At 42.8% G+C, this 27912-nt stretch overlaps 1 protein-coding gene across 1 annotated transcript; it reads right to left on the bottom strand.

The window, feature by feature from the left end:
• Nucleotides 1-333: 333 nt before the first annotated feature.
• Nucleotides 334-27260, bottom strand: ctnnbip1 (catenin, beta interacting protein 1). The gene is made up of 4 exons (XM_023991180.2): nt 27128-27260; nt 17514-17628; nt 16895-16985; nt 334-2447 (listed from the first exon to the last, which is right to left on the bottom strand). Exons 2-4 carry the CDS (start codon nt 17607-17609, stop codon nt 2389-2391), a joined length of 246 nt encoding a protein of 81 aa, XP_023846948.1. The 5' UTR covers nt 17610-17628; nt 27128-27260; the 3' UTR covers nt 334-2388.
• Nucleotides 27261-27912: the final 652 nt, after the last annotated feature.

The raw sequence follows: 27912 nt of genomic DNA on the forward strand, positions 1-27912 counted from the left end.
CCCTTATTATCAAGGTTCTATTGAGTGTGATATGCCGATTGTACTTGTTTTTAAGTGTCCCTTTCTCACTCTGGGGTGTAGTTACCCCTAGGTWCAGATCTAGGATCAGCTTCACCTCCCCCAATCCTAACCATAAACATTAGTGAGAAAAATTCAAAACTGACTTAAGATTAGTGTCTAGGGACAACTTCACCCTACTCCCACTTTCTCATCACCGAAAGGAAATAGGTAAATCTCCTGCCTAATTTCATAGACTGGAAGGTGATGTGGGCAGAGCGCTACTAAAGGTAGTGTTCACAAAACAATGTCTGCACTGATGAGATGAAATAAGTCTTCGTTTTTTAAAATTCCTTTAATGGTTCAGTTGGTATAGGATTTGGAAGCATTTAGTCAGCAGCCATACAGCAAGAACCAACTAATCGATGTCAACAGAGAAATACAAAGGCAACACAAAATAACTCAAACGACAACTAGGCAAAGACAGGTCATCACATTGAAAGATACACAGCTCTAGTCATACTGAACAGCATGCTGAAAAATCTGATTTGTAGAATTTTTGAACAGAGGAAATCACATGCATGCACGCACTCACACACACACAAAGATTAAAAATGAAGGCTGTTGGTCAACTATGACAGGTATAGTATATTCTAAGATACCTTTACATTGTTGTCTTTAAGATGAAAGAAAAACAATGCACAGAGAAATTAGGTTCAAGAAAGTTTTAAAACAAGAGTAAACATTAAAAAGGACAAACTTTTGTCATAGGCGGATACTGTAACTATTTGTTGGCGATGTATGTAGCCATGATCGCTGAGGAAATTTGATCCTGAAATTATTGCCAACAGGATAACATGGACGACACTTTTTTTTTTTATTATTTTTTTTTTTTTAAATAGCTGACTATTTTTCTAAAATGTTTTTTAAAGAGCTAGTAGCGTCCATAAACTTTGAGAATGTACAAGCAATGGTCATTGTGGCACGGCTTTCAAGACCCTCCCAGATCTACTTAAAATGTACACTGTTAACCACAAGGCAGGCATGCTTGGTTTCAAAACATCAAGTCACAATTGTTTAAGTTAAGCGAGTTAACAAAAAGTACTTACACACATTAAATATAGAGTATGTTACTACAAAAAAAACTGAGTCGGATTGAAAAAAACTACAAATATTCAATTGAATTGAAAGATTCCAGTTGCAATCAACGAACACAGAAAACGGATGGGTTTTGTTTACAGCGTGTCAATTGCTGAAGGGTATGAGGAGGCAGTAAAAACGCTGTAGTTCCTTTTGCAAGTATTCACCATGTTTCTAGTAGCTCCATGGATGTGGTTCAAGTTGATATAATTACATTAGTGTGAGTCAAGAGTAACCTTTGTCCAATCTAAAGAGTGACAAGATTATGCTCTTGGATACTTTTGATAAGATTAGGCGTTTCGATCCGTGTAGACTTTCTTCTAATGATGATTTTTTTTCTAAACAATAGTTTGGGAGATAGTCAATTCTATCAATAATAAATTAGAACTATGCTATGTCCCTCGTCAGTCAACTTTTAAAAATCATAATGTCACATTTATTTTACAGATAAAAAAAATAAAATAATAATTGGCACAATCAATTCATTATTATTGTATTTTCCCTCTAATATCTGTACAATAAAAAAGGTTATATAATTTCACAATAACCCCAAGACCTTGTTTGCTTGGGGAAAGGCCATCTGCACCTATGTATACTGTGTGTGTTTGTGCTAGTGTCATTGATTCTAATGTCCCGAATGGGAAGCCAAGTTGACATCTCAACAGCCTATTGTTCAAATCAACAATAAGCAGGAAGAAGTACAATTGGTTTGAAAGAATATGAAAACCATTAAACACATTTTTAACCTTTCCACCTACAGGGACCATGTGTACAGTAAAAAAAAAAAAATCAACAAAAGAAAGTAATGAATTATCTTCCCGCAAGGTCATTAGTTAAAACACTCACGCTTCTCTTTCATTTGACGGAAAAATTATGTCCTTGGTCAGTTCTACCATTGAGTAGAGCAGATACGAAACAATACTGCCCGTTAAAAAATAAAAAATAAAGAGACACAAAAAGACAAGGTTTGCATTCACACAATTTGTAAGTGTTTTCATCGACTTGCTCGACACCAAGGCCCTAACCCATGGTAATGCATACCTACTGTGGCTGGGGCAATGGTGTATCCGTTTGAATGGGAAGGAGGCTGGATGAAAGGGAGGGGGAGAGAGAAAGGTAACCAACACCCAGTGCTCCTTCCCACCCTCCTTCCAWCCATCACAGGTGCCCATCCGCTCCCCAGAAACTCAACAGTGTTATGTCGGTCGGTGGAGTTTGGGTTGCCGTAGACGATGAGGGAGTGCCCCAGGGTCACTGCCGCCGGTCTTCGGTTTCTTGTCGTGAAAAAGCCATCACCACATCCTCCGCACCTGGTGACCCACATCCACAAACAGAGGTCAGTAGATATCAACAACAAACTCCATCTAGATATTCCTTCCACCTACACAAGTCCTATTAGATATGTGAATAAAACATTTAGTAATCATAAGCAACATAACTGAATCTACATTACATTTCAATAAACTCTGTTTTTAGGTGGAATTTCTTGAAATCTTTGCTTGTATGAATGAATAGTATACCTATTCTTATTGTTTACTTTCTGACTTTGAGCTCATGTTGGGTGTGCCCTTGACTTAATTGATGTCATCATGAGTGTGGTGAGGTTAAATACGGTGAATCACCAAAGCGACAGCACACACTACACTATATAACCGTGCKAAGAGACTTCCACATCGCACATGGAATAGGAAAGTCTCTCGACATCACTTGGTTTAGGGATAGGTAAATGCATCTAGGTATTCCAAACTACTGCCATGTTCCCTACAGTCCAGAGGCACAGTCTTCTCAATCACACAACTCAAAATCAAGGTCTCCCTAGGAGTACCCAGCTGCAGACATAATCCAGTCCTGCATCCTGCCCTGATAAGCAATACATCTGAGGCCTTAAACGACCCTTCCACCCACATCTCTATTCAAACGCAAACTGCAGGAGGCATGGAATACCTGTGGAGAGCTAACGCTAGAGTCCAGCTGGCGTAGCCAATCTCACTAAGCCATGAGAAATCATTGCGAAGAAAGAAAAGCAATGCTGTGCTACAGTATATAGGTACCAAAAGGCAGACAAATGCAGTGATCACTGGTGTACATTGGGAGGTCTGGCTTGTCTTCCCTTTGTATTCTATTTACTTCTATCATGTTGAGGGTTAATCAATACCAATCCCAGATTACAAGTTCTGCCGTGCCAAAGTTAACAAAGAGAACATGCCAGGGTGTGGAGTTGGGAGAAAACGACCGAAAACCAAAACCTCAGTCTGGGCACCTTCAGACCGCCCTGCCCATTTTCCACGAAGTTACAGAGAAACATTTTTGAGTTAAAGCATGATCTGATTGTAGCGTATTCTGTAACCTTTAGCTATTCAAAAATAGACTTTGCTTACATTAGTAACCTTCATCATATTTGCATTTATTTCCAAAAGGTTTAACTTTCCTAGATGTAGGCTGAATAGGTTTGATGGTAACAAAATGAKTATTGCCCAGTCATACTTGAATGCCAACATCAGAGGAGGCAGAGCTGCCACACTTGCAACTGATGGATGGTAAGCACTTTTAAATTGATGGTAAATGATTTGAATTGCCAGTAAATGCTGGTCTTATTTCAGGTTTTACCAAACCGATTTGTCAAGCGCTATCAGAATGCAAATATCATCAAAACCCATTTTAACACGTTTTTGAAAGTTAGATTTAATTATTGAATGTTAGATTTAATTATTACAGGGGAAATGAAAGTAGGTCACAGACTGCTTCCATTTCTATTTGGCACATAGGCCGGACCCTTTTCAGAAGATCGTGCGCAGACACAACCAGGCGTAGACTCGGTGTTCAGTTTGTTTGTTTCTAAAGAGGAGATAATTCGGATGTTTCTATGGTGCTCTTGGGTCGGCATAATCTAAATAAGTGAGAGACTGGGGAAGGGGACGGATCTTTTTATTTTTGGACTTGCTCTTCCTTTCAGGTTCCCAGTCCCCTAGAGATCTCATCCAATGAGGATGTGGCAAAGAACAGCCCTAAGCTACAAAATGGCCCTGCCAGGGAAGGAGAACGAGACGCAGCACAGAGGAAATAAATGGCACAAATCCTGACTGAATTTGAATGTGGCACACGTCTGACAAATTTCATTAAAGAAATATTGAACTGATATGCTTCTCCACTTCACATGAAATGGACTTGGCCCATAAAGTGGTCAAATTCAATTGAATGGCATACACAGTAATCATACAAGGATCAAATAAATGCAACAATACAATAAACATTGTAAGGTGCAGGGAGAAGACAACAGAGAAGGTAATATTCAAGTGTTATTATTCTTCTTATTTTTTAAATACATTACGGGGAGGAAAAGGTGTTGAATTTAGGGCTGACCCCAGGTAGTCAACTGGTCGATTGTTTGGTTGATAGGCTGTTGGTCGACCGATTTTTTTTGTCAAGAAGTATCAAATATATACTTTTTTTCATGGCACAGGAGACACCCGTCTGATTATCCCGTCCCAGTGGACTAAACCATTGCGGAGGCTGCGGGGATGGCACAGTCCAATAAGAAGGGGAGTGTGGCTAWGATGCACAAGGCACTTCTCTCTCCAAAATGAGCTTTCTCCCGCCACTTTGTGCACATTCATTGTTTCATAACTTCATTGTGTGAATTGTTTGCCCTTTGATTTCAGCATCTATCAATTCCCCATTACATATATCACCAGTAGAATACTTACCGTTAATTCACATAATTTCTAATGTACAATGTTTGTTTGGTTAAGTRAATTTTTGTTGATCCATTTAATATATTATTATTCCAGTCATTTACCTTTATTATTGTTGGACTGGACACAGTTTGCAGAGCTCACAACCTATGTTACACGTTTTGGTTTATTTCAATCCATTTACGAGTTGTTAATTTATTCATTGTCTTTTAAGGAAGTAAGGATGTGCATCTGATTACGCGTAGAAGTAGGCCTAGGCTACCTGGCCTGCGCACAAATGTAGGCCGATAAAAATGTGCCCATTTGGGGATGTCTGATAGTATTTCTGATTGTCTTAACTCACCACCATTAATGAGCTTTGTAGCTTCTCAAAGTACTTGTTTTCACCTCAAACAGCAAGTAAACAAAGTCTGTCATTCTCAATGGACGTAAAAACAATATATTTAAATATTTTCAGCTCTCTCCCTTTCAATAACCACTTGGCAAGAAAGTGAAAAATGTAATTCTCTGATCCAGTGGAGGGGCGTAGGCATGGGTTGGCCTGGGTGGACACAGGCCCACCCACTGTGGAGCCAGGCCCTGCCAGGCACACCCAAACAGAATGATAATACATCTATTTGTCATAAAATACCTTGATTTTATTTGTTTGTTGGCTTTATGTAGGCTATTTTTACATAGTTGTTACTTTTAGATTTGTATCATTTTAAATGTAGATTTCTATAGTTTACATTAACCAGATGACAATGATTCTGCGATACGAAGACTATGAAACTGTTCCATAGAAATATGCATATGAAAATCATACCTGGCATGCAAATCGGTAGAAATGGTAAGATAAATTAGCACTCGACATGAAAAAGGTTGCCGGCCCCTGGTGTAGCGTATTACCGGCATCTACAAAGGGAAGCGGGAGGTGGTGGTTCGGGAAGAAGTTTTTTTCTTCTGGCCATCTTGATCTGGCTCCCTTTTGAGTCATTAGTGTATCTTAATTATTTAATCAAACAGTGTGCTTAAAGCATCAGACAAGCTCAGTGCACATAGTTGATTTGATTAAAACACATAGGGTACTTGTATGTCTATATTGAAAAATGCTGGACTTAAAATTTTGATCAATCAATTGGTAAAAAGAACAGACCACTCTTGGTCAACCAATATATTTTTGTTGTCAGGGACAGCCCTAGTAGAATTTCAGGGAATAAGCTAAAATTTCAACATTTTCTCTGACATGGCAAAATGTGTAGAATTGCAGGAAATGTGTTTTGAAACAGCTACAATGTCACTGCGGCCAACAGGAAGGCCTCTAAAATACTTGGTCAGTGACCGCACCATTGGCCACGCCCCCGCTACGCCCATCACCTAAGCCCCATTTTGATACAGAAAAATCCCTGATCTTGTGGTTGCATAAGGGAGCTTGCTCTTGCGTAACGGGCAGCTCAGACTGAGCACGTGTCTAGCACAAGGACTCGAGCAGGCAGACCAGCAGAAAGGCTCAGAATAAACCGACAGAGATACAGGGCCGACGGCCATTAGAGTGGAATACACCACTGGACTACTGATGAACTGAAGCATGAGGGGGATCTGCTTTATAGGAGCCCTCTGTTTCGCAGTCATAATGTGTGGGCCGCACCCTGCTGCACAGTCAACACACACACTCCCTTGCAGTGTCACACAAGCGCTAGCCGACAGGATAGAAACGTCAGGCCCTAGGAGCCGTTGCCTAGCGACCGAGTCAAATCAGATTGCATCACTGCCCGGCAGGCTGAGCAAACAGCTGCTGGCTAACGTTTGCTCCAATCCTGCTCCCTCCCTCCCTCCCTCCTCTCTCACTGATCCCCCGCCTCAGCCTGTTCTCCCTCCTCCTCTCTCACTGATCCCCCGCCTCAGCCTGTTCTCCCTCCTCCTATCACTGATCCCCCGCCTCAGCCTGTTCTCCCTCCTCCTCACTCACTGATCCCCCGCCCAGCCTGTTCTCCTCACTCCTCTCTCACTGATCCCCGCCTCAGCCCTGTTCTCCCCTCCTCCTCTCTCACTGATCCCCCGCCTCAGCCTGTTCCTCCCCTCCTCCTCTCTCACTGATCCCCCGCCTCAGCCTGTTCTCTCTCCTCCTCTCACTGATCCCCGCCTCAGCCTGTTCTCCCTCCTCCTCTCTCACTGATCCCCCGCTCAGCCTGTTCTCCTCCTCCTCTCACACTGTCCCTCGCCTCAGCCCTGTTCTCCCTCCTCCTCTCTCACTGATCCCTCGCCTCAGCCTGTTCTCCCTCCTCCTCTCTCACTGATCCCCCGGATCAGCCTGTTCTCACTTCTCATCTGCCAAATAAGCACCGGGGAATAGATCTGTTCATCATATTCTAATACGTGTAAATAACAGCAACCGAGCAATCTGATTTCCCTGTCGTAAATACATACAAATGTGTATGGTGGCCAACTGTTCATACACTAGGCCTATATAGTGTTAGGATAGATATACACTATTTATATACACCCCTTCAAATTAGTGGATTCGGCTATTTCAGCCACACCTGTTGCTAACAGATGTATAAAATCGAGCACACAGCCATGCAATCGCCATAGACAAATATTGGTAATAGAATAGAATAGAACGGAAGCAACGTCAGAACAAGAACTGTTTGTCGGGAGCTTCATGTAATGGGTTTCCTTGGAGCAGACGCACACAAATCTAAGATCACCATGCGCAATGCCAAGCGTCGGCTGGAGTGGTGTAAAGCTCGCCGCCTCGAGTGAAGAATCCCATTTCACCATCTGGCAGTCCGGTGGACAAATCCGGGTTTGGCAGATGCCAGGAGAACGCTACCTGCCGGGATGCATAGTGCCAACTGTAAAGTTTGGTGGAGGAGGAATAATGGTCTGGGGCTGTTTTTCATGGTTCGGGCTAGGCCCCTTAGTTCCAGTGAAGTCAAATCTAAACGCTACAACATACAATGACATTCTAGACGACTCTGCGCTTCCAACTTTGTGGCAACAGTTTGGGGAAAGGCCTTTCCTGTTTCAGCATGACAATGCCCCCATACACAAAGCGAGGTCCATACAGAAATGGTTTGTCGAGATTGATGTGAAAGAACGTGACTGGCCTGCATAGAGCCCTGACCACAACCCCATCGAACACCTTTGGGATGAATTGGAACACCGACTGCGAGCCAGGCCTAATCGCCCAACATCAGTGCCCAACCTCCGTACTCCATATCAATGCCCATGATTTTGGAATGAGATGTTCAACAAGCAGGTGTCCACATACTTTTGGCAATGTAGTGTACTTGCTCTGAAGACTATGAAAGAATGGGAAAGGATTGGATAAGGTGTAGGCTAATTAATTTGACATATTTACATACATCTTACATTGATTTATATAACAAAATAATAAAGATATTACATGTTTTTAAATGTAAAGTTAAATGTAGAGTTATGATCAGCGAATGGAGGGCCAGTGTCCCCTCAGTCTCTCTCCCCCCTACTTTCTCTCTCATAAGATGGCATCTGCCCAGTGTCAGGTGTTCAACGCTAGCTACTGAATGACCATCCCCACTGGGTCCGTCCCTGGAAACAGGCCTGTTCTGAAAGCACCTGCAGGCTATGACCTCCTTCCCCTCCCAACATASGTCAACATTTGTCAGAGACTAAACAAAGCGTGCCACACATCAAAAGGTTACTACAGCCCAGAGCAAGAATAAATAAAAACATAATTTTTAACTAAATGTACAAACGTAATATCGATTGAAGTCAGAGCTCTTAAGAAACATATTGCAGTTAGAGTGCAATATGCTGCAATTACTGTGTCCAAAATACCACAGTCGACTGCAGTTACTGCATTTCTACMGCTGTTTCTAAACTGAAATGTTTTTGTAAGGGAGATGGTGCAATGTTTCAGTTGACGTCTTGCTGGTCAGAGTGACAGACAGGGCTCAAACCCAGGTCTCCTYTGCACCACCAGACTGTATTTATTTGGTGCTTATATTTGTCCTATTTTACACAAGTGTGTATTAATAAGCATGTGTGAATTGGAAATTGTATATATATTTTTCGAACTAGCTAGCTTTCAGTTACTGGCCCAACGCTCTAACCGCTAGGCTACCTCCCGCCCTTATGTATATAGCATGTGAGGAGTGTGGCATGTGAGGAGCCGAAAGCAAAACCGACCAGTCCTGTCCCCACTAAGCAAAGAAATAACTACCTCCTTGCAAATGAAAAGACAAAATGAGCAACACTTTGCCATAGAAACCTCTGTGTACAGTTCTGGGTCGCTCTTCTTGAAGCGGCCATTTTGTACAAGTATGACGGAGGAGCTTTGCCAAAAAATGTGSAACATGCTATAGCCTTTGTGACACAAATATTCTACATGACGTACTGCGTCTTTTTAGATAGATATTAGACCCATTTGTTTAGYCCTTCACTAACACATTGACTAATTACATGGTTTCTTCATATTTACAAAATATTAAAAAGCTATTTATTCATCTACACATATGACTTGTTCAAATATCCTCATGCTCTAAAAGGAGAAACATTTTAATATGCGGTCTACGTGTCTGAAACGTAATCTCATTTCACTCTCCGGACAAGCACACCCCATGTCAGCCCGCTAAGCTCAAGCATTAGCTGAAGGAGTTTCCAGGTCTCAAGCAAGTGTTACTCATCACGCAAGCGTGGTTCACCAAACCACCTTGTTACATGAGGTCGCAGACAAGCTGACCAAATCATGACTGTGTTATTAGTGCAGAGATAACAATCTGTGCAAGCCGAGAGGATAAAGACATGGAATCCCCCGCAGAAACTCCAGTGGGGTTAAGAGGCGTTGAGATAGAGGCTTGCATGTGGTCAGTAGGTAATACACCACACCCACAGTAGCCATTTTTTCATCGCATGCAATAAGGCCCGAGGAGGTATGGTATATTGCCAACATACCACGGCTAAGGGCTATTCTTACGCATGATGCAGCGCGGAGTGACTGGACACAGTCCTTAGCCGTGGTATGTTGGCCATATACCACAAACCCCCGAGGTGCCTTATTGCTATTATAAACTGGTTACCAACGTAATTAGAGCAGTAAAACTAAATATTTTGTCATACCCGTGGTATACGGGTATGATATACCACGGCTGTCAGCTAATCAGCATTCAGGGCTCGAACCACCCAGTTTATAATGTCTGATATACCACAGCTTCCAGCCAATCAGCATCCAAGATGCAAACTACCCAGTTTATAATGGAGTATAGAGTTGTTATTTATTGCAATATTGAATGGGGCAACTCCTTGCAGTAATTTACTTCCCCCAGGCTGGCTATTTTGTGTCAGAATGCTCACCATACTTGATGGAGACTTCTGCTTGCTTCTACACCTGCATTGCTTGCTGTTTGGGGTTTTAGGCTGGGTTTCTGTACAGCACTTTGAGATATCAGCTGATGTAAGAAGGGCTTTATAAATACATTTGATTTGATGGAGACTAGATTTATTGCAATATTGAGGAAACTCCCTTTGTATCATTAAGGGTAGTAATTTGGTGGTGGCTCACAATATGTGAAAATCCTCAATGTTTAAGTCTGAATACCAGRAAAAAGGTGCGATGCGTCCACACAAAAAGATGTTGCATAAAGCMCACTTCCTAAAAAAATACAAGAAATTGGTCTGAAGACCAATTGGTTACTGGATTACAGTTTATCCTGGTCCATGGACTACAGTCAGGGTAAAGAACTATAACTCTAAGGTCTAAAATAACGTACTAAGCTGCTCATTAAGACTGCATGGGTTGCGTTCAGTAGAGCCAAACGGGAAAACAGTATGGAAACGGAGGAGGTAGTTTTACTACCTTTTTAAAACCTTTATTTAACTAGGCAAGTCAGTTAAGAACAAATTCTTATTTTCAATGATGGGCTAGGAAGAAAACCTATCTAATAAGAATGCCCCTTTCCTGTCCTTTTGCGTCAAATGACCGTGAATCTGACTCCAAATTATTGTTACTTTCTAGGTTAACAGTCATGTTTATTCAAGATAATTATGCAAAATGAAGGGAGTGTCCAGCAGCAGGGTCCTTTAAGCCCTTGGGCCTGATTTAACGAGTTAGCCCTTAAAGCTTTGACTCAGGACAAAATAACTACATATACACAGCACACAGTCTTCATCCACCAGCTTCCGCTTTGAGACAGAATATCATCAGTGTTTCAGAGTTTCATCTGAAAAAATTCACAGCATCAGCGTCAGGAGCAACATTCCTCTCAGGCCTGATTAAAATAGCATAACATCCTATTTTGCATATATGCTAATCTGCCAATTAAAACCACCTGAAATGCAAATTCATTGACCCAGTCGCTAAAAGAAACATGACTAACAGCATATGCACCAGTTCCCTCTTACCTCTGACAGTGCATGCTCTGAAATAAATGTGATGATTTCTAATCAAGATCTCTCTGTGTTTAGGCAATATTTCCAAACCGAGCATGACAAAGAGTGAAAAGCATTACGATGCCCGAGACACTCGCAAATGCATTCCAGTGCACTTGTCTAGAAAATTCTCACATACAAGCTTGCTTGATGCACATCAAAGGATGAGGGGACAGAAAGAGAAAGAGAGAGCGAGAAAGACCAAGGGGGGAGCATAGACTATCAGGTAAACAGAGGCCTCACTCTGTGACAGTGTCCTATTCTGCTGCCACTGGCATCCATTCACAAACAGTTCACTGTTGCCTGTTCAAAACTTGCTTTCCTTTATYCCGTTCTCATTAACGCCAGCAGCAGAACCATTTCAGTCTTTGGGAGAAACACTTCAGAACTGCACGACACCAATCTCACAGTCCCTATGCTGAATCTGTAGTTGTATAGAAACCGAATAGTGCATCTTGTTCATGATACAACTGCTTGGGGTGGTAAGATGAAGACCAGTCGTCACTATAAAATCACACAATATCCAAACAGAAAAAGTGTTTCATGGTGAACACAAAGCTTCACTTTATACATAAAGCTGTCTACAGGCTATGTCAAMCTTGAGCATCTCTTTATAAAGAAGGACCAAGGAGGAACATTTTCCTACCAATACCCCTTTGTATCACCAAACCCACAATATGATGTARCTACAACAGCAAACTACAGTACTAAATGCTAATAATTCACAAAATGTTTTGATGCTAATTTGCCTCATAAGGTCTCCATTATGTCCTCTGGAGTCTAACTCTACTTTCCAAGCTCTCTTTGGATCAATAAGTCCATGACTGACATATGACACCGTCACTGCAGGACAGTCCTAGACTCACCCCTGGGAGTTCATACCAAACCCCCTGCAGTCAGCAGGTTTCAGATCAGCACCAAGGACCTCATCCTTTTTCAGCTTCAGCTTTTAGTAGCTGGGCAGACGGATTCGGTTTCACTATGCAGTCAGTAAGATACCTTTGGCTCTTTGGATGAAGTCCACCTGACCTCTACAAGTAATCTAGTTGTATGTAGTCCTATGCAGTTTTACATTAGCCCAGTGGTACAGAAAAATCTAGGATAATGGATTATCCATCATTCTTATGGTAACCTAGTAAGTACTGAAACTATATAGGCCTACATGAGGTGGGATGAAATTAAGATAGCTACAAGATGTACCGTATATATATATAAATACACATGTACACCAAACCAAGCATGCCAAGAAAGAATATTTTAATATTTTAATTTCATTCGTTTTGTCTTTTGCCAAAAATGATATAGCTATCCATCCTTAACCTGTACAAAACCTCTACACTGTTAATGTACGAGGACATTCTCTGCTACTCATCTACCAATGTAGTAATGGGTCCCAGTGGGGCTTTGGCCTGAACTATAACTGGGTGATGAGGCAGACAGAAACAACCTCCCTCTTGGAGATGATGTCACATAAGGCCCGTTTCTGTATTGTACTCTATTGGTAAGTAGGTCAACAGCTTGGTAGGACAGTTATGACATAGCAGAACCTTCACAAAGCATCAGCAGTGCTGGAGGAAAATAGATTTTACAAAGTGCAACCATCTACTAGTTAAAGGAATAGTTCACCCAAAGTACATGTTGGTTTCCTTACCCTGGCTCTCCTAGGTATTGATAGCAACAAGATTTTCCTTTGAGGAATGATTGGGTGCTTAATTACATTTGTCCATACAACTCTGGACTTCCTTCTTAAAATMATATATTGGAGCCACCACACATGAAAGCAGCCTTGTAGCACTGTAGCGTTTATCTAGTGTGATCTTTGGGCTCTGGGGGATATTCGTAAAAGTGATTAAACCACTATTCTTAGTTGTTATCGCCGCTCTTCCTAATCCCAGTCCTTAAAACAACTCCTAAATGACTAATAATTCATCATACTGAGTGGGTGGCACGCGGCCAATTGACTAACTCTGAATCCCAAATGGCGTCCTATTCCCTATATAGTGCACTATTTTTCACCAGAACACTATGGGCCCTGGTCAAAAGTAGTGCACTATGTAGGGAATAGGGTGCCATTTGGGACTTAGCCTAAATATTTATCTCGTGTGCACCTTTGACGAGTCATGCTAGTGTATAATTGATGAGGCTCGGCTCTTCCCTGAACGAGGCGCGCATTATGGACACAATACGGCTCCCAGATTGAGCTCTGCAAGCTGTAAATTCAAGGGCAAAAAAGGGACATATTGTACAGTAAGGCTCCATACATAGGCCTATTGAGTCCTCCACCTAAAAAAAAAATATTTATATATATATACATACATACATATATATATATACACACACTTGAAGTCGGATGTTTACATACACCTTAGCCAAATACATTTAAACTCAAGTTTTTCACAATTCCTGACATTTAATCCWAGTAAAAAGTCCCTGTTTTAGGTCAGTTAGGATCACCACTTTATTTTAAGAATGTAAATAAAGAATTTATTTCATCACATTCCCAGTGGGTCAGAAGTTTACATACACTCAATTAGTATTTGGTAGCATTGCCTTTAAATTGTTTAACTTGAGTCAAACCTTTCGAGTAGACTTCCAKAAGCTTCCCACAATAAGTTGGGTGAATTTTGGCCCATTCCTCCTGACAGAGCTGGTGTAARTGAGTCAGGTTTGTAGGCCTCCTTGCTCGCACACGCTTTTTCAGTTCTTCCCACAAATGTTCTATAGGATTGAGGTCTGGACTTTATGATGGCCACTCCAATACCTTGACTTTGTTGTCCTTAAGCCATTTTGCCACAACCTTGGAAGTATGCTTGGGGTCAATGTCCATTTGGAAGACCCATTTGCTACCAAGCTTTAACTTCCTGACTGATGTCTTGAGATGTTTCTTCTATATATCCACATAATTGTCCATCCTCATGATGCCATCTATTTTGTGAAGTGCAGCAGTCCCTCATGCAGCAAAGCACCCCCACAACATGATACTGCCACCCCCATGCTTCACAGTTGGGATGGTGTTCTTCGGCTTGCAAGCCTCCCCCTTTTTCCTCCAAACATAACGATGGTCATTATGACCAAACAGTTCTATTTTTGTTTCATCAGACCAGAGGACATTTCTCCCAAAAGTACGATCTTTGTCCCCATGTGCAGTTGCAAACCGTAGTTTAGCTTTTTATGGTGGTTTTGGAGCAGTGGCTTCTTCCTTGCCGAGCAGCCTTTCAGGTTATGTCGATATAGGACTCTTTTTACTGTGGATATAGACACTTTTGTACCTGTTTCCTCCAGCATCTTCACAAGGTCCTTTGCTGTTGTTCTGGGACTGATTTGCACTTTTCGCACCATCATCTCTAGGAGACAGAACGCGTCTCCTTCCTGAGTGGTATGACGGATGCGTGGTCCCATGGTGTTTATACTTGCGTACTATTGTTTGTACAGATGAACGTGGTACCTTCAGGCATTTGGAAATTGCTCCCAAGGATGAACCAGACTTGTGGAGGTCTACAATTTCTTTTTCTGAGGTCTTGGCTGATTTCTTTTGATTTTCCCATGTTGTCAAGCAGAGGCACTGAGTTTGAAGGTAGGCTATGAAATACATCCACAGGTACACCTCCAATTGACTCAAATTATGTCAATTAGCCTATCAGAAGCTTCTAAAGCCATGACATCATTTTCTGGAATTTTACAAGCTGTTTAAAGGCACAGTCAGTTGAAATAAATAAATTAGGCCCTAACCTATGGATTTCACATGACTGGGCAGGGGTAAAGCCATGGGTGGGCCTTGGAAGGCACAGGCCCACCTACTTGGCAGCCAGGCCCACCCACTGGGGAGCCAGGCCCAGCCAATCAGAATGAGTTTTCCCCTTAAAAGGGCTTTATTACAGACAGACGATCCTGCAGGTGAAGAAGCCGGATGTGAAGGTCCTGGGCTGGAATGGTTACACGTGGTCTGCGGTTGTTGGAGGCCGGTTGGACGTACTGACAAATTATCTAAAATGACAYTGGAGCCAGCTTYTGGTAGAGAAAATAACATTAAATTCTCTGGCAACAGCTCTGGTGGACATTCCTGCAGTCAGCATGCCAATTGCACGCTCCCTCAAAACTTGAGACATCTGTAACATTATGTTGTGTGACAAAACTGCACATTTTAGAGTGGCCTTTTATTGTCCCCAGCACAAGGTGCACCTGTGTAATGACCATGCTGTTTAATCAGCTTCTTGATATGCCACACTTGTCAGGTGGATGGATTATCTTGGCAAAGGAGAAATACTCACTAACAGGGATGTAAAGAAATGTGGGTACAAATGTTGAGAGAAATAAGCTTTTTCCTGCATATTTAAAATTTCTGGGATTTTTTCAAATACATTTTTCATGAAACCAACACTTTACATGTTGCTTTTATATTCATGTTGAGTGATGTTGGCCCATGTTGACTCCAATGCTTCCCACAGTTGTGTCAAGTTGGCTGGATGGCCTTTGGGTGGTGAACCATTCTTGATACACACAGGAAACTGTTGAGCATAAAAAAATCCAGCAGCGTTGCAGTTCTTGACACACCCAAACCGGTGCACCTGGCACCTACTACCATACCCCGCACCTAAATCTTTTGTCTTACCCATTGGCACCTAAATCTTTTGACTTGCCCATTCACCCTCAATGGCACACATACACAATCCACATCMCAAGGCTTAAAAATACTTATTTAACCCATCTCCTCCTCCTCTTCATCAATAAGGTATCATAGCTTTCACCTGGATTCATCTGGTCAGTTCATGTCATTGAAAGAGCAGGTGTGTCTAATGTTTTGTGCACTCAGTGTATATATTTGTTTAATTTTGGCAACACCACTGCAGTTGACCTCGACTTTGAATACCACTGGTCTAGTACAATGCTGCTTCCCAATAGATCATATAAACCAGCTTGTCTTTCACAATAGTCCAGTCCATAAGATCACTACTCTCCAGCAAACAGCAACCACCCAGACAAAGGGAGGGAGATAAGATTCTATTATTTCAGGTACAGTGTCACAGGCAATTTTCTCTGGTTGCCACTGCTGGCCTGAGGCAATAATAAAATATGTGGATAAACTAGGCCCAAGACCCAGCAGGGTCACGGAAGAAGGACAGCAGGGCTTTCAAGGCTCCAGTCACAMCCCGTTTTGAGATTCAGCCTGGAAGGCAACTGATAAGTCTGGTCAAATCAAGAGGACCTCATCAATGCATTTGTTTGCTCCTTGTAGTACAGGCACCAGCAGTCAGTGACATCCATCAACCAACCAAGTTTTATTTCTATTGACTTGGCGCCCTCTTGTGTTGATGTGTGTACCGGCAAGAGCGAGAGGCTCCATAACGTCTTGCGCCTTGCTGAGCGACTCATGTACAGTGGATATTACTTTATTCCACCAATTAAGTGTCTACAAACAATTTCCCCAAATGTGTGCTTGGCAGGGAATAATGACACCTGAGTCACTGACAGCTCCACCCAGACAGCCTGTTGGTCTGGTGAGTAATCCATCAAGGTTGGTAGACCAGAGGACACGGGTGTGTTCACTAAGGTTAAACGTTTACAACATTGCAGATAAAAATGTAACCGAACAGAAATTGCAGTTCCACATGACAGACAATAAAATCTGTTCTACAAAATGCTTTTCTATCTGCTGTGTGTATGGGTGTGGCTCTTACCCTGATCTATGTTGTGCTGTGGTAGCTGGCTCATCTGAGCGTTGACCACACCTGCGTAATTCCGTAGAAACGCCTCCTCACTCGGCGTCAGCTGAGAAACAATTCATTAATAACGTATTACATTTTTTTTTATTAGTAATTTTTTACCCCCCTTTTCTCCCCAATCTTGTCTCATTGCTGCAATTCCCCAACAGGCTCGGGAGAGGAAAAGGTAGAGTCATGCATCCTCCGAAACATGACACGCCTAACCGCGCTTCTTTACACCCGCTCGCTTAACCCGGAAGCCAGCTGCACCAATGTGTCGGAGGAAACACCGTTCAACTGACGACCAAAGTCATCCTGCAGGCGCCCGGCCCGCCACAAGGAGTCGCTAGAGCGTGATGAGCCAAGTAAAGTTCCCCCGGCCAAACCCTCCCCTAACCCGGATGACGCTGGGCCAATTGTATGTCGCTCTATGGGACTCCTGGTCACGGCCGGTAATGACACAGCCTGAGATTGAACCCCAGGCTGTAGTGACGCCGCACATAAAAATGAATCAATTATTTATAACCACAAGAGCTTTGAAATTGATAATGCACCAAATATCTATGCTACTAATAAAATATATGGGTATACGTACATTTGATCCCATCTTCTTCAGCATGAGCAGGACCCGCACCTTTTGCTGGACGTACATCTCTTCAGGAGACTTCCCTGGGGCCTCCTCACGGTTCATCCCCCCTGCTCCTGTAGCTCTGAGACACAAAGTACATTTTTAGAAAGTGAAAGGCATCCTCCAGCTATTGTTTTTACTTTCCTGTTGAAAAGCAATATCCCAAGTATAAATAGAGTAATGTAAACTCATTTAATAGTGTTTTCTTAGAAAGCTGCAAACTACAAGGAGTAGTTCATTCAAGGAGTTGGGCTGGTGGTCTGATGTTATGCCGACCCCCCTATTTAAAACCACTGAGAGCGGGTCAATGATGATGCTGAAAGTCAAGGCCTATCCTGGGCTAACGCTGAATCCCAACTGACACTCTATGCCCTACATAGTGCACTATGTAGGGAATAGGATGCATCCTAAATGGAACCCTAAGTCAGTGCAGGTTGGTACGTCACAGTAGAAACAGCTCTCATTAATATTGCATGGGAGTTTTCACAGAGCTCCCTTTCTCGCCTCTGCTTGCTCCCTCCATCTCTCCCTCTGTTACTAATGACCTGTTTTCACAGTCAATCTGCGGAGAGATGGGAAGGGAACAGAGGCGATAAAAAGCCCTTCCATTGCTAATGCAAATGACAGGAGGGATAGGTTCCTTTGTGACAGGCTGCTGCCGATTACAAGATTTGTTGTTGTCGAATTTGATATTTTTCTCGTGGTGCACCAATAAATATTTCCATATTTTCCCAAAAAAGCCTAAAGCTGTTTTCTACGAAGTAGAATACTGAAAAGGAAAGTAAAAAGTGGGATAACCAAGAAGAGGAAGATTAATCCTTTACAAATAAATTCCCCGGGGCTGGGTATCACAGGAGAATCCTATGGGAGACACTGAGTCTGATAGGGTTTCTTTCACATTTGTTGGGCCTCTTCCTATACAAAGGGCTGCTAACACGTTGACAGGCCGTTTGATTTAATCGAAAAGCTGGATCAGCCCCCTTTTTTAGAAGGATGCTGTGGCTGCCGTTAGCTGGGGTGTCATTGAGGGGGACAGACAGACATTGGCAAAAAAAACATTAGTCACCTGACCTTAGTTGTATGTGGATAATTTCTACATGGTGGGTGGATTTTATACTCTCTTAGCTGCATGCTGCAAGCAAGCAAAAGGCCTACATTATTTTTTATTTAACTAGGCAGTGGGTTAACTGCCTTGTTCAGGGGCAGAATGACAGATTTTTACATTGTCAGCTCGGGGATTCGATCTAGCAACCTTTCGGTTACTGGCCCAACGCTCTAACCACTAGGCTACCTACACACTTAAAACCCAAAATATCTATGATGCAGTGCAACATAAACGTAAACAAAAGGTGTCAATAGAAGCTCTTCATATTGACAGAGAGAGATGGATAGACAGAGAGCCTGCTTTTTACAGAACTCAAAGTGAGAAGCACATTAAAGACGTACACGTTTGGGGAAAATGGGGTTGGGATGGTAGCTCAGAGCCTTAGTGGTGACACGTTTGATCAAATGTCCCTCCCTTGTCCCCCCCTCCCCACAAATGGGTCAGCCAGGACTCTGGGAAGGCAGAGGCCTAACTGCCGACGACGCGCAATGCATGATAAAAACACAGACAGCAATATGTCAAATCAAATCAAAGTTTATTGGTCGCATACGCAGATGTTATATACCGGTACAGTAGCTCCAACAGTGCAGTAATACCTAGCAAAAAAACAACACATACATAATTCAGAAAAATAAATAAGTTATATAGGATGAGCCATGAATAGAATACAGTATATACATTGAACAAAAATATAAATGCAACAATTTCAAAAAACGTGTTAGTTAATACAAGGAAATCAGTCAATTTAAATAAATAAATTAGGCCCTAATCTATGGATTTCACCTGACTGGGCAGGGGCTTTATTACAGACAGAAATACTCCTCAGCTTGATATGCCACACCTGTCAGGCGGATGGATTATCGTAGCAAAGGAGAAATGCTCACTAACAGGGATGTAAACAAATTTGTGCCATTTTTMGGGGGGGGAAATAAGCTTTCTGTGTATGGAAAATGTTGGGGATCTGTTTTTTTGGCTCATGAAACCAACACTTTACATGTTGCATTTATATTTTTTGTTCAGTATACATATAAAGTGGGTGAAATAGTATGTAAACATTATTACTGACCAGTGTTCAATGACTATGTATACATAGGGCAGTAGTCTAAGGTGCAGGGTAGAGAACCGGGTGGTAGCCGGATAGAACAGTGACTAAGGTTCAGGGCAAGGTACTGYGCGGAGGTCGGTTAGTGGTGACTTTTTAAGTCTGACGGCCTGGAGATAAAAGCTGCTTCTCAGTCTCTTGGTCCCAGCTTTGATGCATATTCATTGTAGCGGGCGGCAGGTAGCCTAGTGGTTAGAGCATTGGACTAGTAACCGAAAGGTTGCAAGATCGAATCCCTGAGCTGACCAGGTAAAAATCTGTCGTTCTGCCCCTGAACAAGGCAGTTAACCCACTGTTCCTAGGCCGTCATTGAAAATAAGAATTTGTTCTTAACTGACTTGCCTAGTTAAATAAAGGTAAAGTAAAACCTGTACTGTCACTGACTTCTAGATGGTAGCAGGATGAACAGGCCGTGGCTCGGGTGGCTGAGGTACTTGATGATCTTCTTGGCCTTCCTGTGACACTGGGCGCTGTAGATGTCCTGGAGGGCAGAGAGTGGGCTGACCGCACCACCCTCTGGAGAGCCCTGCGGTTGTGGGCAGTGCAGTTGCCGTAATAGGCAGTGATAGACTGGTGCATCTGTAGAAGCTTGTGAGGGTTTTGGGGGACAAACCAATTTTCTTCAGACTCTGAGGTTGAAAAGGCACTGTCGCACCTTCTTCACCACGCTGTCTGTGTGAAAGGACTATTTCAGGAAGTTCCACGCTGAGGAACTTGAAGCTTTTGACCCTCTCCACTGCAGCCCATTATTTTCAATGACGGCCTAGGAACAGTGGGTTAACTGCCTTGTTCAGAGGCAGAACGGCAGATTTTTACCTGGTCAGCTCAGGGATTCGATCTTGCAACCTTTTGGTTAATAGTCCAACGCTCTAACCACTAGGCTACGCTGACGCCCCATTGCATTGATAAGCAAATATAATCTCAGCAACTGTCCAAACAATAAACCAAACATTGTAGCCTTATTAGAATCKCCCCCAAAATGCATTTTGTTTAAAAGTAATAACTAGTGAAGGCTATTGGTAAAAGCAGCTGCGAGATATATGCTTTTTCTCCGTGACCATGACATTCGGCATATTAAACTGGGATAAAGTTGTAGGTTACACTGGCAAGTAAAGAATATTGGCCAGGGTACATTTAATTATAAATCTGATCATTGCACATTGGGGAGATGTGGGAAGCTAAAAGGCAAGCTCTTTTGCTGTTTTTAGCTAGCTAGCAAGCTGCTAGCGGTGTAGCCTACAGCAAACTGGCAGGCACAAAACGAGGTAATATAAAACAAACATTCATTACATGTAACTACACTGAACATATGGAAAAGAGAACATTTAAATGAATTCATTAGGCGCTAATCTATGGATTTCACATGACTGGGAATACAGATACGCGTCTGTTGGTCACAGAGCAGGTAAGGGCGTGGATCAGAAAACCAGTCAGTGCCTGGTGTGACCACCATTTGTCTCATGTAGTGCGACAATCTCCTTAGCATTGAGTTGATCTGGCTGTTGATTGTGGCCTGTGGAATGTTGTCCCACTCCTCTTCAAAGGCTGTGCAAAGTTGCTGGTTATTGTCGGAAACTGGAACACGCTAATCTAGAGCATCCCAAACATGCTCAATGGGTGACATGTCTGGTGAGTACGCAGGCCATGGAAGAACTGGGCCATTTTCTAMAATTGTGTACAGATCCTTGCAACATGAGGCCATGCATTATCATGATGAAACATGAGGCGATGGCGGCGGATGACAACGGGCCTCAGGATCTCGTCATGATATCTCTACGCCTTCAAATTGCCATCGATAAAATGTAATTGCGTTCGTTGTCCGTAGCTTATGCCTGCCCATACCATAACCCCACCATGGGGCACTCTGTTCACAACGTTGACAATAGCAAACCGCTTGCCCACACGACACTATACACTRTGTCTGCTATCTACCCGGTACAGTTGAAACGGGATTAACCCGGGAAGAGCACACTTCTCCAGCCTGCCAGTGGCCATCGAAGGTGAGCATTTGCCCACTGAAGTCAGTTGCGACTCCTAACTGCAGTCAGGTCAAGACCCTGGTGAGGACAACAAGGACGCAGATGAGCTTCCCTGAGACGGTTTCTGACAGTTTTTGCAGAGATTCTTTGGTTGTGCAAACCCACAGTTTCATCAGCTGCCCTGGTGGCTGGTCTGACAATCCCGCTGGTGAAGAAGCCGGATGTGGAGGTCCTGGGCTGGCATGGTTACATGTGGTCTGCGGTTGTGAGGCAGGTTGGACGTACTGACAAATTATCTAAAATGACAATGGAGGCAGCTTATGGTAGAGAAATTAACATTCAATTATCTGGCAACAGCTCTGGTGGACATTCCTGCAGTCAGCATACCAATTGCACGCTCCCTCAAAACTTGACACATCGGTGGCATTGTGTTGTGACAAAACTGCACATTTTAGAGTGGCCTTTTGTCCCCAGCTCAAGGTGCACCTGTGTAATGATCATGCTGTTTAAATAAGCTTATTGATGTGCTACATGCGTCAGGTGGGTGGATTATCTTGGCAAAGGAGAAATGTTCACTAACAGGGATGTAAACAAATTTGTGCACAAAATCATATGGGAAATTTCAGGGAACTTTTATTTCYGTTGATGAAACATGGCACCAACACTTTACATGTTGTGTATATATTGTTGTTCAGTATATTATTAAAATATGCAGTTGGTTTTCATTGAAATGAGCTAACAATGGTGCTGTTTTAAATGGGATTCTTCTTTGCTTTTACCACAAACATTAAGAAAACAACAAGAAAATCTCTGCTAGCAGATACCCATAGACTGTTCATCTGACTCTGGGGGAAGTAGATAAAGGGCCTCATTTCGAAAATCCCGAAGCATCCCTTTAATGGACAGGCTAATTCTGTGGTAAATGAACACTGATCCACAAGGGGTGCTCAGAGCAACGGGGTTAATAACCCAGCCAGACGCAATCAAACGCTGCTTTAGGCCCAAACTAATCCTTGTCTCAGTCTCTGTTTGGGCTCTTGTCAGTGTTGCCATGTTTTGCAGCACGGAGCAGGCAGGCACTCCAGGAGGCTAGCTGTCTGAGACTTACTGGGCAGCGCTGTTAAATCTCAGCTTAATATCAGGGATCCTAACAACAATAACAGTAATTGCGTCTCAAATGACACCTTATTCCCTACATAGTGCACTATGTAGGGAATAGGGTGGCATTTGGGACACAACCAGTGCCATCTGAAGTCTGGACTGTCTAGAGCAGCCTAAATGCGTCATAAACAGAGGAATTYCTTCAAGATCCATTTGCGATTATCCATCAAGCATCTTCTGCATGCATGCGTGACTGAGTTTGTGTGAGAGAGACAAGAACACAGCTACTCAGGAGCTTTCTGACACTGCCTACTCCCCTTACACTCAACCCTTAGCTGCCAGGAACCACAGCCAGGGAAGGGACCACAGCCAGGGATTAGTGTGCAATACGATAGGCCTTCGCATGTGACGGGGTCAGGAAGGCCACAGGAAGGCCACGGTGCACCAACCCAATGATGACAAATAGGAGCCCTTTCCACACATCATGTCTGTCCATTTAACCTGTTATTAAAGTCACTCACAATGTCTGATTGTTCAGAAATAGTATGCTTGTACAGTGGGCCTGGGAAAGAAGCCAAATAGGAGCGATAGAATTTGACTTGGGAATTGGCATTGAGTGAAGTTCGGACTCATTCAATAAACCAAATCATGTTGTAGGCAGGGTTGATGGGCAGAAATGGCTTAGCTTGCATTCTCTGAGTTATCTTAGGCCTAAGTCCATCTCATAAGCAATGTGTCAGAAACCAAAGCCCTGTATGCACACTGGCAGCTTGATTGCCAACAACTAGGCCGTTCTCTGCGGCCGAGCAGGTCCAGGCATGGACCAGTAACACATTCACATAGGGACTAGGCCCTACGGGCCTCTCTTCCATTTGGGAATTGAACAGAGCTGCAGGTCAATTTCAATTGATCAGACAACTTCTCATGAAAATGTTCTCTTAAAATCAGCACTTGATCACCAACCCCTGCTTGTTGTAACAATTCCTTCTATGGTTGTGAAAACAAGCCCTACGTAGCACATCAAGGAAATTGCTTTCATAAAATGCAGGCTTGTTTTGAAAAACGACCTCAACTGGAGAGGGTCATACGATGTAGGCCAGGCTGTGGAGGGCTCCATCTAGGCCAGGGATGGGCAACTTTGATGGGGGTGGGGGGGGGGGGGACTGAACTCTTCATGAGGGGCCGCAGTGGCGTGGGTCTGCGTACCCACATCCCCACCTGCGAGCAAATATTTTCGGGGGCGGCCACCCTCGTGACAGCAAAGAGGAACATTATACGTTTTAAAGTAAATTTCATGCAATTCTGCACATTTTGTCATGTGGCATAGAGAAAATGTGACAGTTTTAAAGCAAGTTTGCWGCAATTGTACACATTTTGCTATGGGGCAGAGAAGATTTAGCAATTTTATAACTCATTTCATGCAATTCTACTCATTTTGTCATGGTGTGGAGAGAAAAATGTGCTGTTCTTAATATAGTAACCAATGATCAGTGGGCCCCACCCCGGTCGATAACTCGACCATGCTACTAGTTTAGATAGTTGGCCCCTAGACTAACTTACCAATCTAAAAAAAAAATGCTGATTGTGTGACTGCTGATGCACAACCAAATTTCAAAATAGCACCTTGTGTATTCTAACTCTCAACAGTAAGTTGAGACCCCGACTGAGTTCCACGCAAAAAAAGATATACCTATTGTTTATTTGTTTGGTGAAATTGGTCTGCGGCCTACAAAAGGGGGGCCGCATGTGGCCCATGAGCCACCAATTGCCCATCCCTGATCTAGGCTACTGTATATCTGCAGCAGGCTGCTTTTGTGACTACTGGCTAGGCTACCTCTTCACATTTGCAGTCCAACAACAATGGCCACAGTATTTGAAGACAACGGTGATGAACTGGATTGTGAAAATATGATTGATAAGTAGGTCATGTCTTGTTATCAACATGTGAGGCATAAATTCATATAATTCTACAAAATGATATCATTATGACTAAGTCTGTGTTGATAAGCTAAGTGGAAGGGCCTACAAACAGCAGCAAACTAGAAATATTGTGTGTCAACTTGACTAATTAATGTGACTGTGTCAATTAACCTGAGTAAAAATTTGCCTGCCCTTTTTCCATGATTGCTTTTTGATTTGATTTATTAGGATCCCCATTAGCAGACGCCAATGGCGACAGCTAGTCTTACTGGGGTCTGACACATAACGAAAAATAAATCACAGACAAAATACTTTACAATTTCCATACATGTAAAAACATCAACATGTAGTGTCTGTGCATCTACCAGTTACACATACGTCAGTACATACTGCATACACACAAGTTGGTCTTCATCAAATAAAGAATTTCAGAGACGAAGTAGGACTACTGCATTACGAAATACAATGCAAAGCTTTTTCCTCTTGCTCTACACAACCTCTAAGGAATTGAGACAGAAGTGGCAGCAGTAATCTGGTCCCACTGGGACAAGGCTGTGAGATCTYAAAGAGCCAAAGATGTCTGGCACCTATTAAACAATGATATAGATAAATAATAAAATAATTTCTGCAAATCAGTGCCAGCTCTACAAAAGGAATGGCATAGACTATTACTGCCATGGTAAGATCTGGGCTGATACTACCAGTATTAGAGAAGACATTTTAGGGGGAAATGACAGCAACAGGACAATTTGAACCAACCACCCAGTTACACTGAAAAGGCATCTGCTGCATACAGTCTACTAGGTCGAAGCATCATCCTCCTAGTTCAGTACTTTCAGCAAGTCCAACACCTTATGGTGGTGGACTGAGGCCACTGTCCATTTTACACTAGGTTTGGTGTTGTATGTAGGAGTAGCCTACTCGTACTTGATAACAGCACCTGCCCTGGCATAATGAGGAGAGGGGGGGGGGGGTCGAGAGGGAGGGTAGGGCAAGGGTCCTAATCTGGTTCCAAACCCCAGACACACAGGGGAATGTGCAGACTAAGAGAGCCATACGGTTCAACCAAGTTCACACATTTCCAGGAGAATCTCAAGCCCCTGTCCGTAGCCTGCCCTAACACCCACTCCCTACACCACTCGTCAATGCTCCACTGCAGGCAATATGCCAGCTTCACAGCTGAATGTGTTGTCAGCCATCTGCCAGTTGGGGAAATAAGACCTTGCAAGGCTGAGCACAATGCTCTCATGGGTGTGGAGAGAGACTAAAATAGCCTACAGAAGTCAATGTGATGAGGTTTTGGAAGTAGAAGAGGTAGCCTAGCTAGGTAGAGCGCTTTATTTTTAAATGCCCCAACAAAACATTATTACTGTTGGCTATTATATTATTGAAAATAATGTGGAAAAAGGACAATTTCATTTATTACAATAGGGTTGACTCTATATATACAAATAGGTTGAACATTAAAGTCAGTCACTCTTATTATTTTAATTATGTTTCAAATATAACAACTCATACCCAACACATCCCTAGTTTTTGTTCGATTCAAGACCCCTTGTTTGATATCAGGACGTATATCACTGATAACGTTACGTCCGGAATGTTGAAACATTCAAACAATAAGCTCCAACAGACGAGGCGAAGCGAGAGGGTTTACTCTGCCCAAAATCTGTCCACGAAAAATAGACCACGAAGTGAGTCAACAAAAAATGTAATTGCTAATTTGCTACGTGAGGCTTATTCGATAGAATATATCTCCTCAATATAATAGATCATCTTTGGCTATAAGAAATGTCTAGAGGAAATCACAGAAAACTCTTAAGTTCCATTTTCCTGATAGGGATAACGTAAATGTTTTGTACACATGGTATTGGGTGTAAAACGAACACTACAATGGTTATAGCTAGCTATTAGTTACTTGGTTGTTACTGTTGCAGCATACCAAGTGTAACATTGTAGCTTGTTAGCGAGCTAGCCAGCAATCACTCAACGCCGTTTCCTGTCTCCCAGTATAGCTTGGTCGGTTGCTATTAACTGACGAAGTCGTGGATCGTTGCAAATCCCCTCATGCAAACCAGGACTGAAAGCATTGGAAATATATTACGAAACCCACACTACTTACTAACGCGCAAACTTGACATATGTCTGTAACAACAGAGCTTCCATTTGCCACCAAATAATGCTAATAGCACTAGGCTCGAGACAAAAGCCTTGTGAATGAAGTTCCTATGCTATGGGGGGTGCAATTCCATCCAGGTACCGCTAGCCGATTGTAAGTATTCAACGGAGTAAATGCAATATTTCTAACAATACAACGTCCCCCAAACTCGTAGGAGAAATACCCGACGTCAGAACATTTTACATTTGAGCTTACCCCTCCTGGTCCAGTTTTCCTTTCTTCTGTGTTTTATTTTAATGGTGTGTTGTTTTACGAAGGCGTCCTGTTCCGGGGTCACATCCCTCCAGTTGGGAATCTAGTGTAAACCCTCCAGTTGGAGCTGCGTGGTGGAGCTGGCTCCCGCTGTTGTTTTAGTTCCAGGCGACCACTAGGGGAGCCGTCCGCCCAAAATGTAATTTTGTGACTATGACTTTTTTTATGCATTATTTTGTTATTTTCATTTAAGTAATATATAGACAGGTTAGCTGACGTCACGAAAACTATGCGCAAACTTCAATGGGGAAGAAGGCCGTGTGTTGTGATTCTGGATGGCAAGATAGATAGCGACAAGCTGTCATGTAGGGAAGCATAGGTGGCTCATGTCAGCTAGTTGGGGGTTCAACAGCAAAGCTGGTGAAACTCTATTGTATTTATTGGCATTTATTATTATACTGGTTCCGTCAATTTAGTTTAAAAAAATCTAATTCCCGTGAATTTTGCATGATGGTAAAGGACCATGGGCCACACCCTCTCATGCGATGCCAATTGGCCACATGGTGGCGCTATAACAAACAATTGAAAATGCAAACTTGGAAAGCGAACGCTCCTCATGCTGTGTGTCCTAGAGTCATGAAATTCGGTACATAGGTCCCTCTGCTCACAAGGAACACATTTGCTATAGGACCAATAAGGTCTGCCATGAAGGATTTTTCGCCATTTAGAATTGTGTGAAAAACATTAAAAATGCTATTCCTCTAGCACCGAATGACGGATCTGCACAA

Source organism: Salvelinus sp. IW2-2015, linkage group LG7, assembly GCF_002910315.2.
Source record: "Salvelinus sp. IW2-2015 linkage group LG7, ASM291031v2, whole genome shotgun sequence".
NCBI classification, from domain to species: Eukaryota; Metazoa; Chordata; class Actinopteri; order Salmoniformes; family Salmonidae; genus Salvelinus; species Salvelinus sp. IW2-2015.

Coding starts and splice junctions, on each gene's coding strand:
- ctnnbip1 (XM_023991180.2), bottom strand. CDS start 17,609: ATGAACCGTGAGGAGGCCCCAGGGAAGTCTCCTGAAGAGATGTACGTC. Junction 16,986..17,513: donor TGAAGAAGATGGGATCAAAT/GTACGTATACCC, acceptor ATTGTTTCTCAG/CTGACGCCGAGTGAGGAGGC. Junction 2,448..16,894: donor ACAGCACAACATAGATCAGG/GTAAGAGCCACA, acceptor GTGGGTCACCAG/GTGCGGAGGATGTGGTGATG.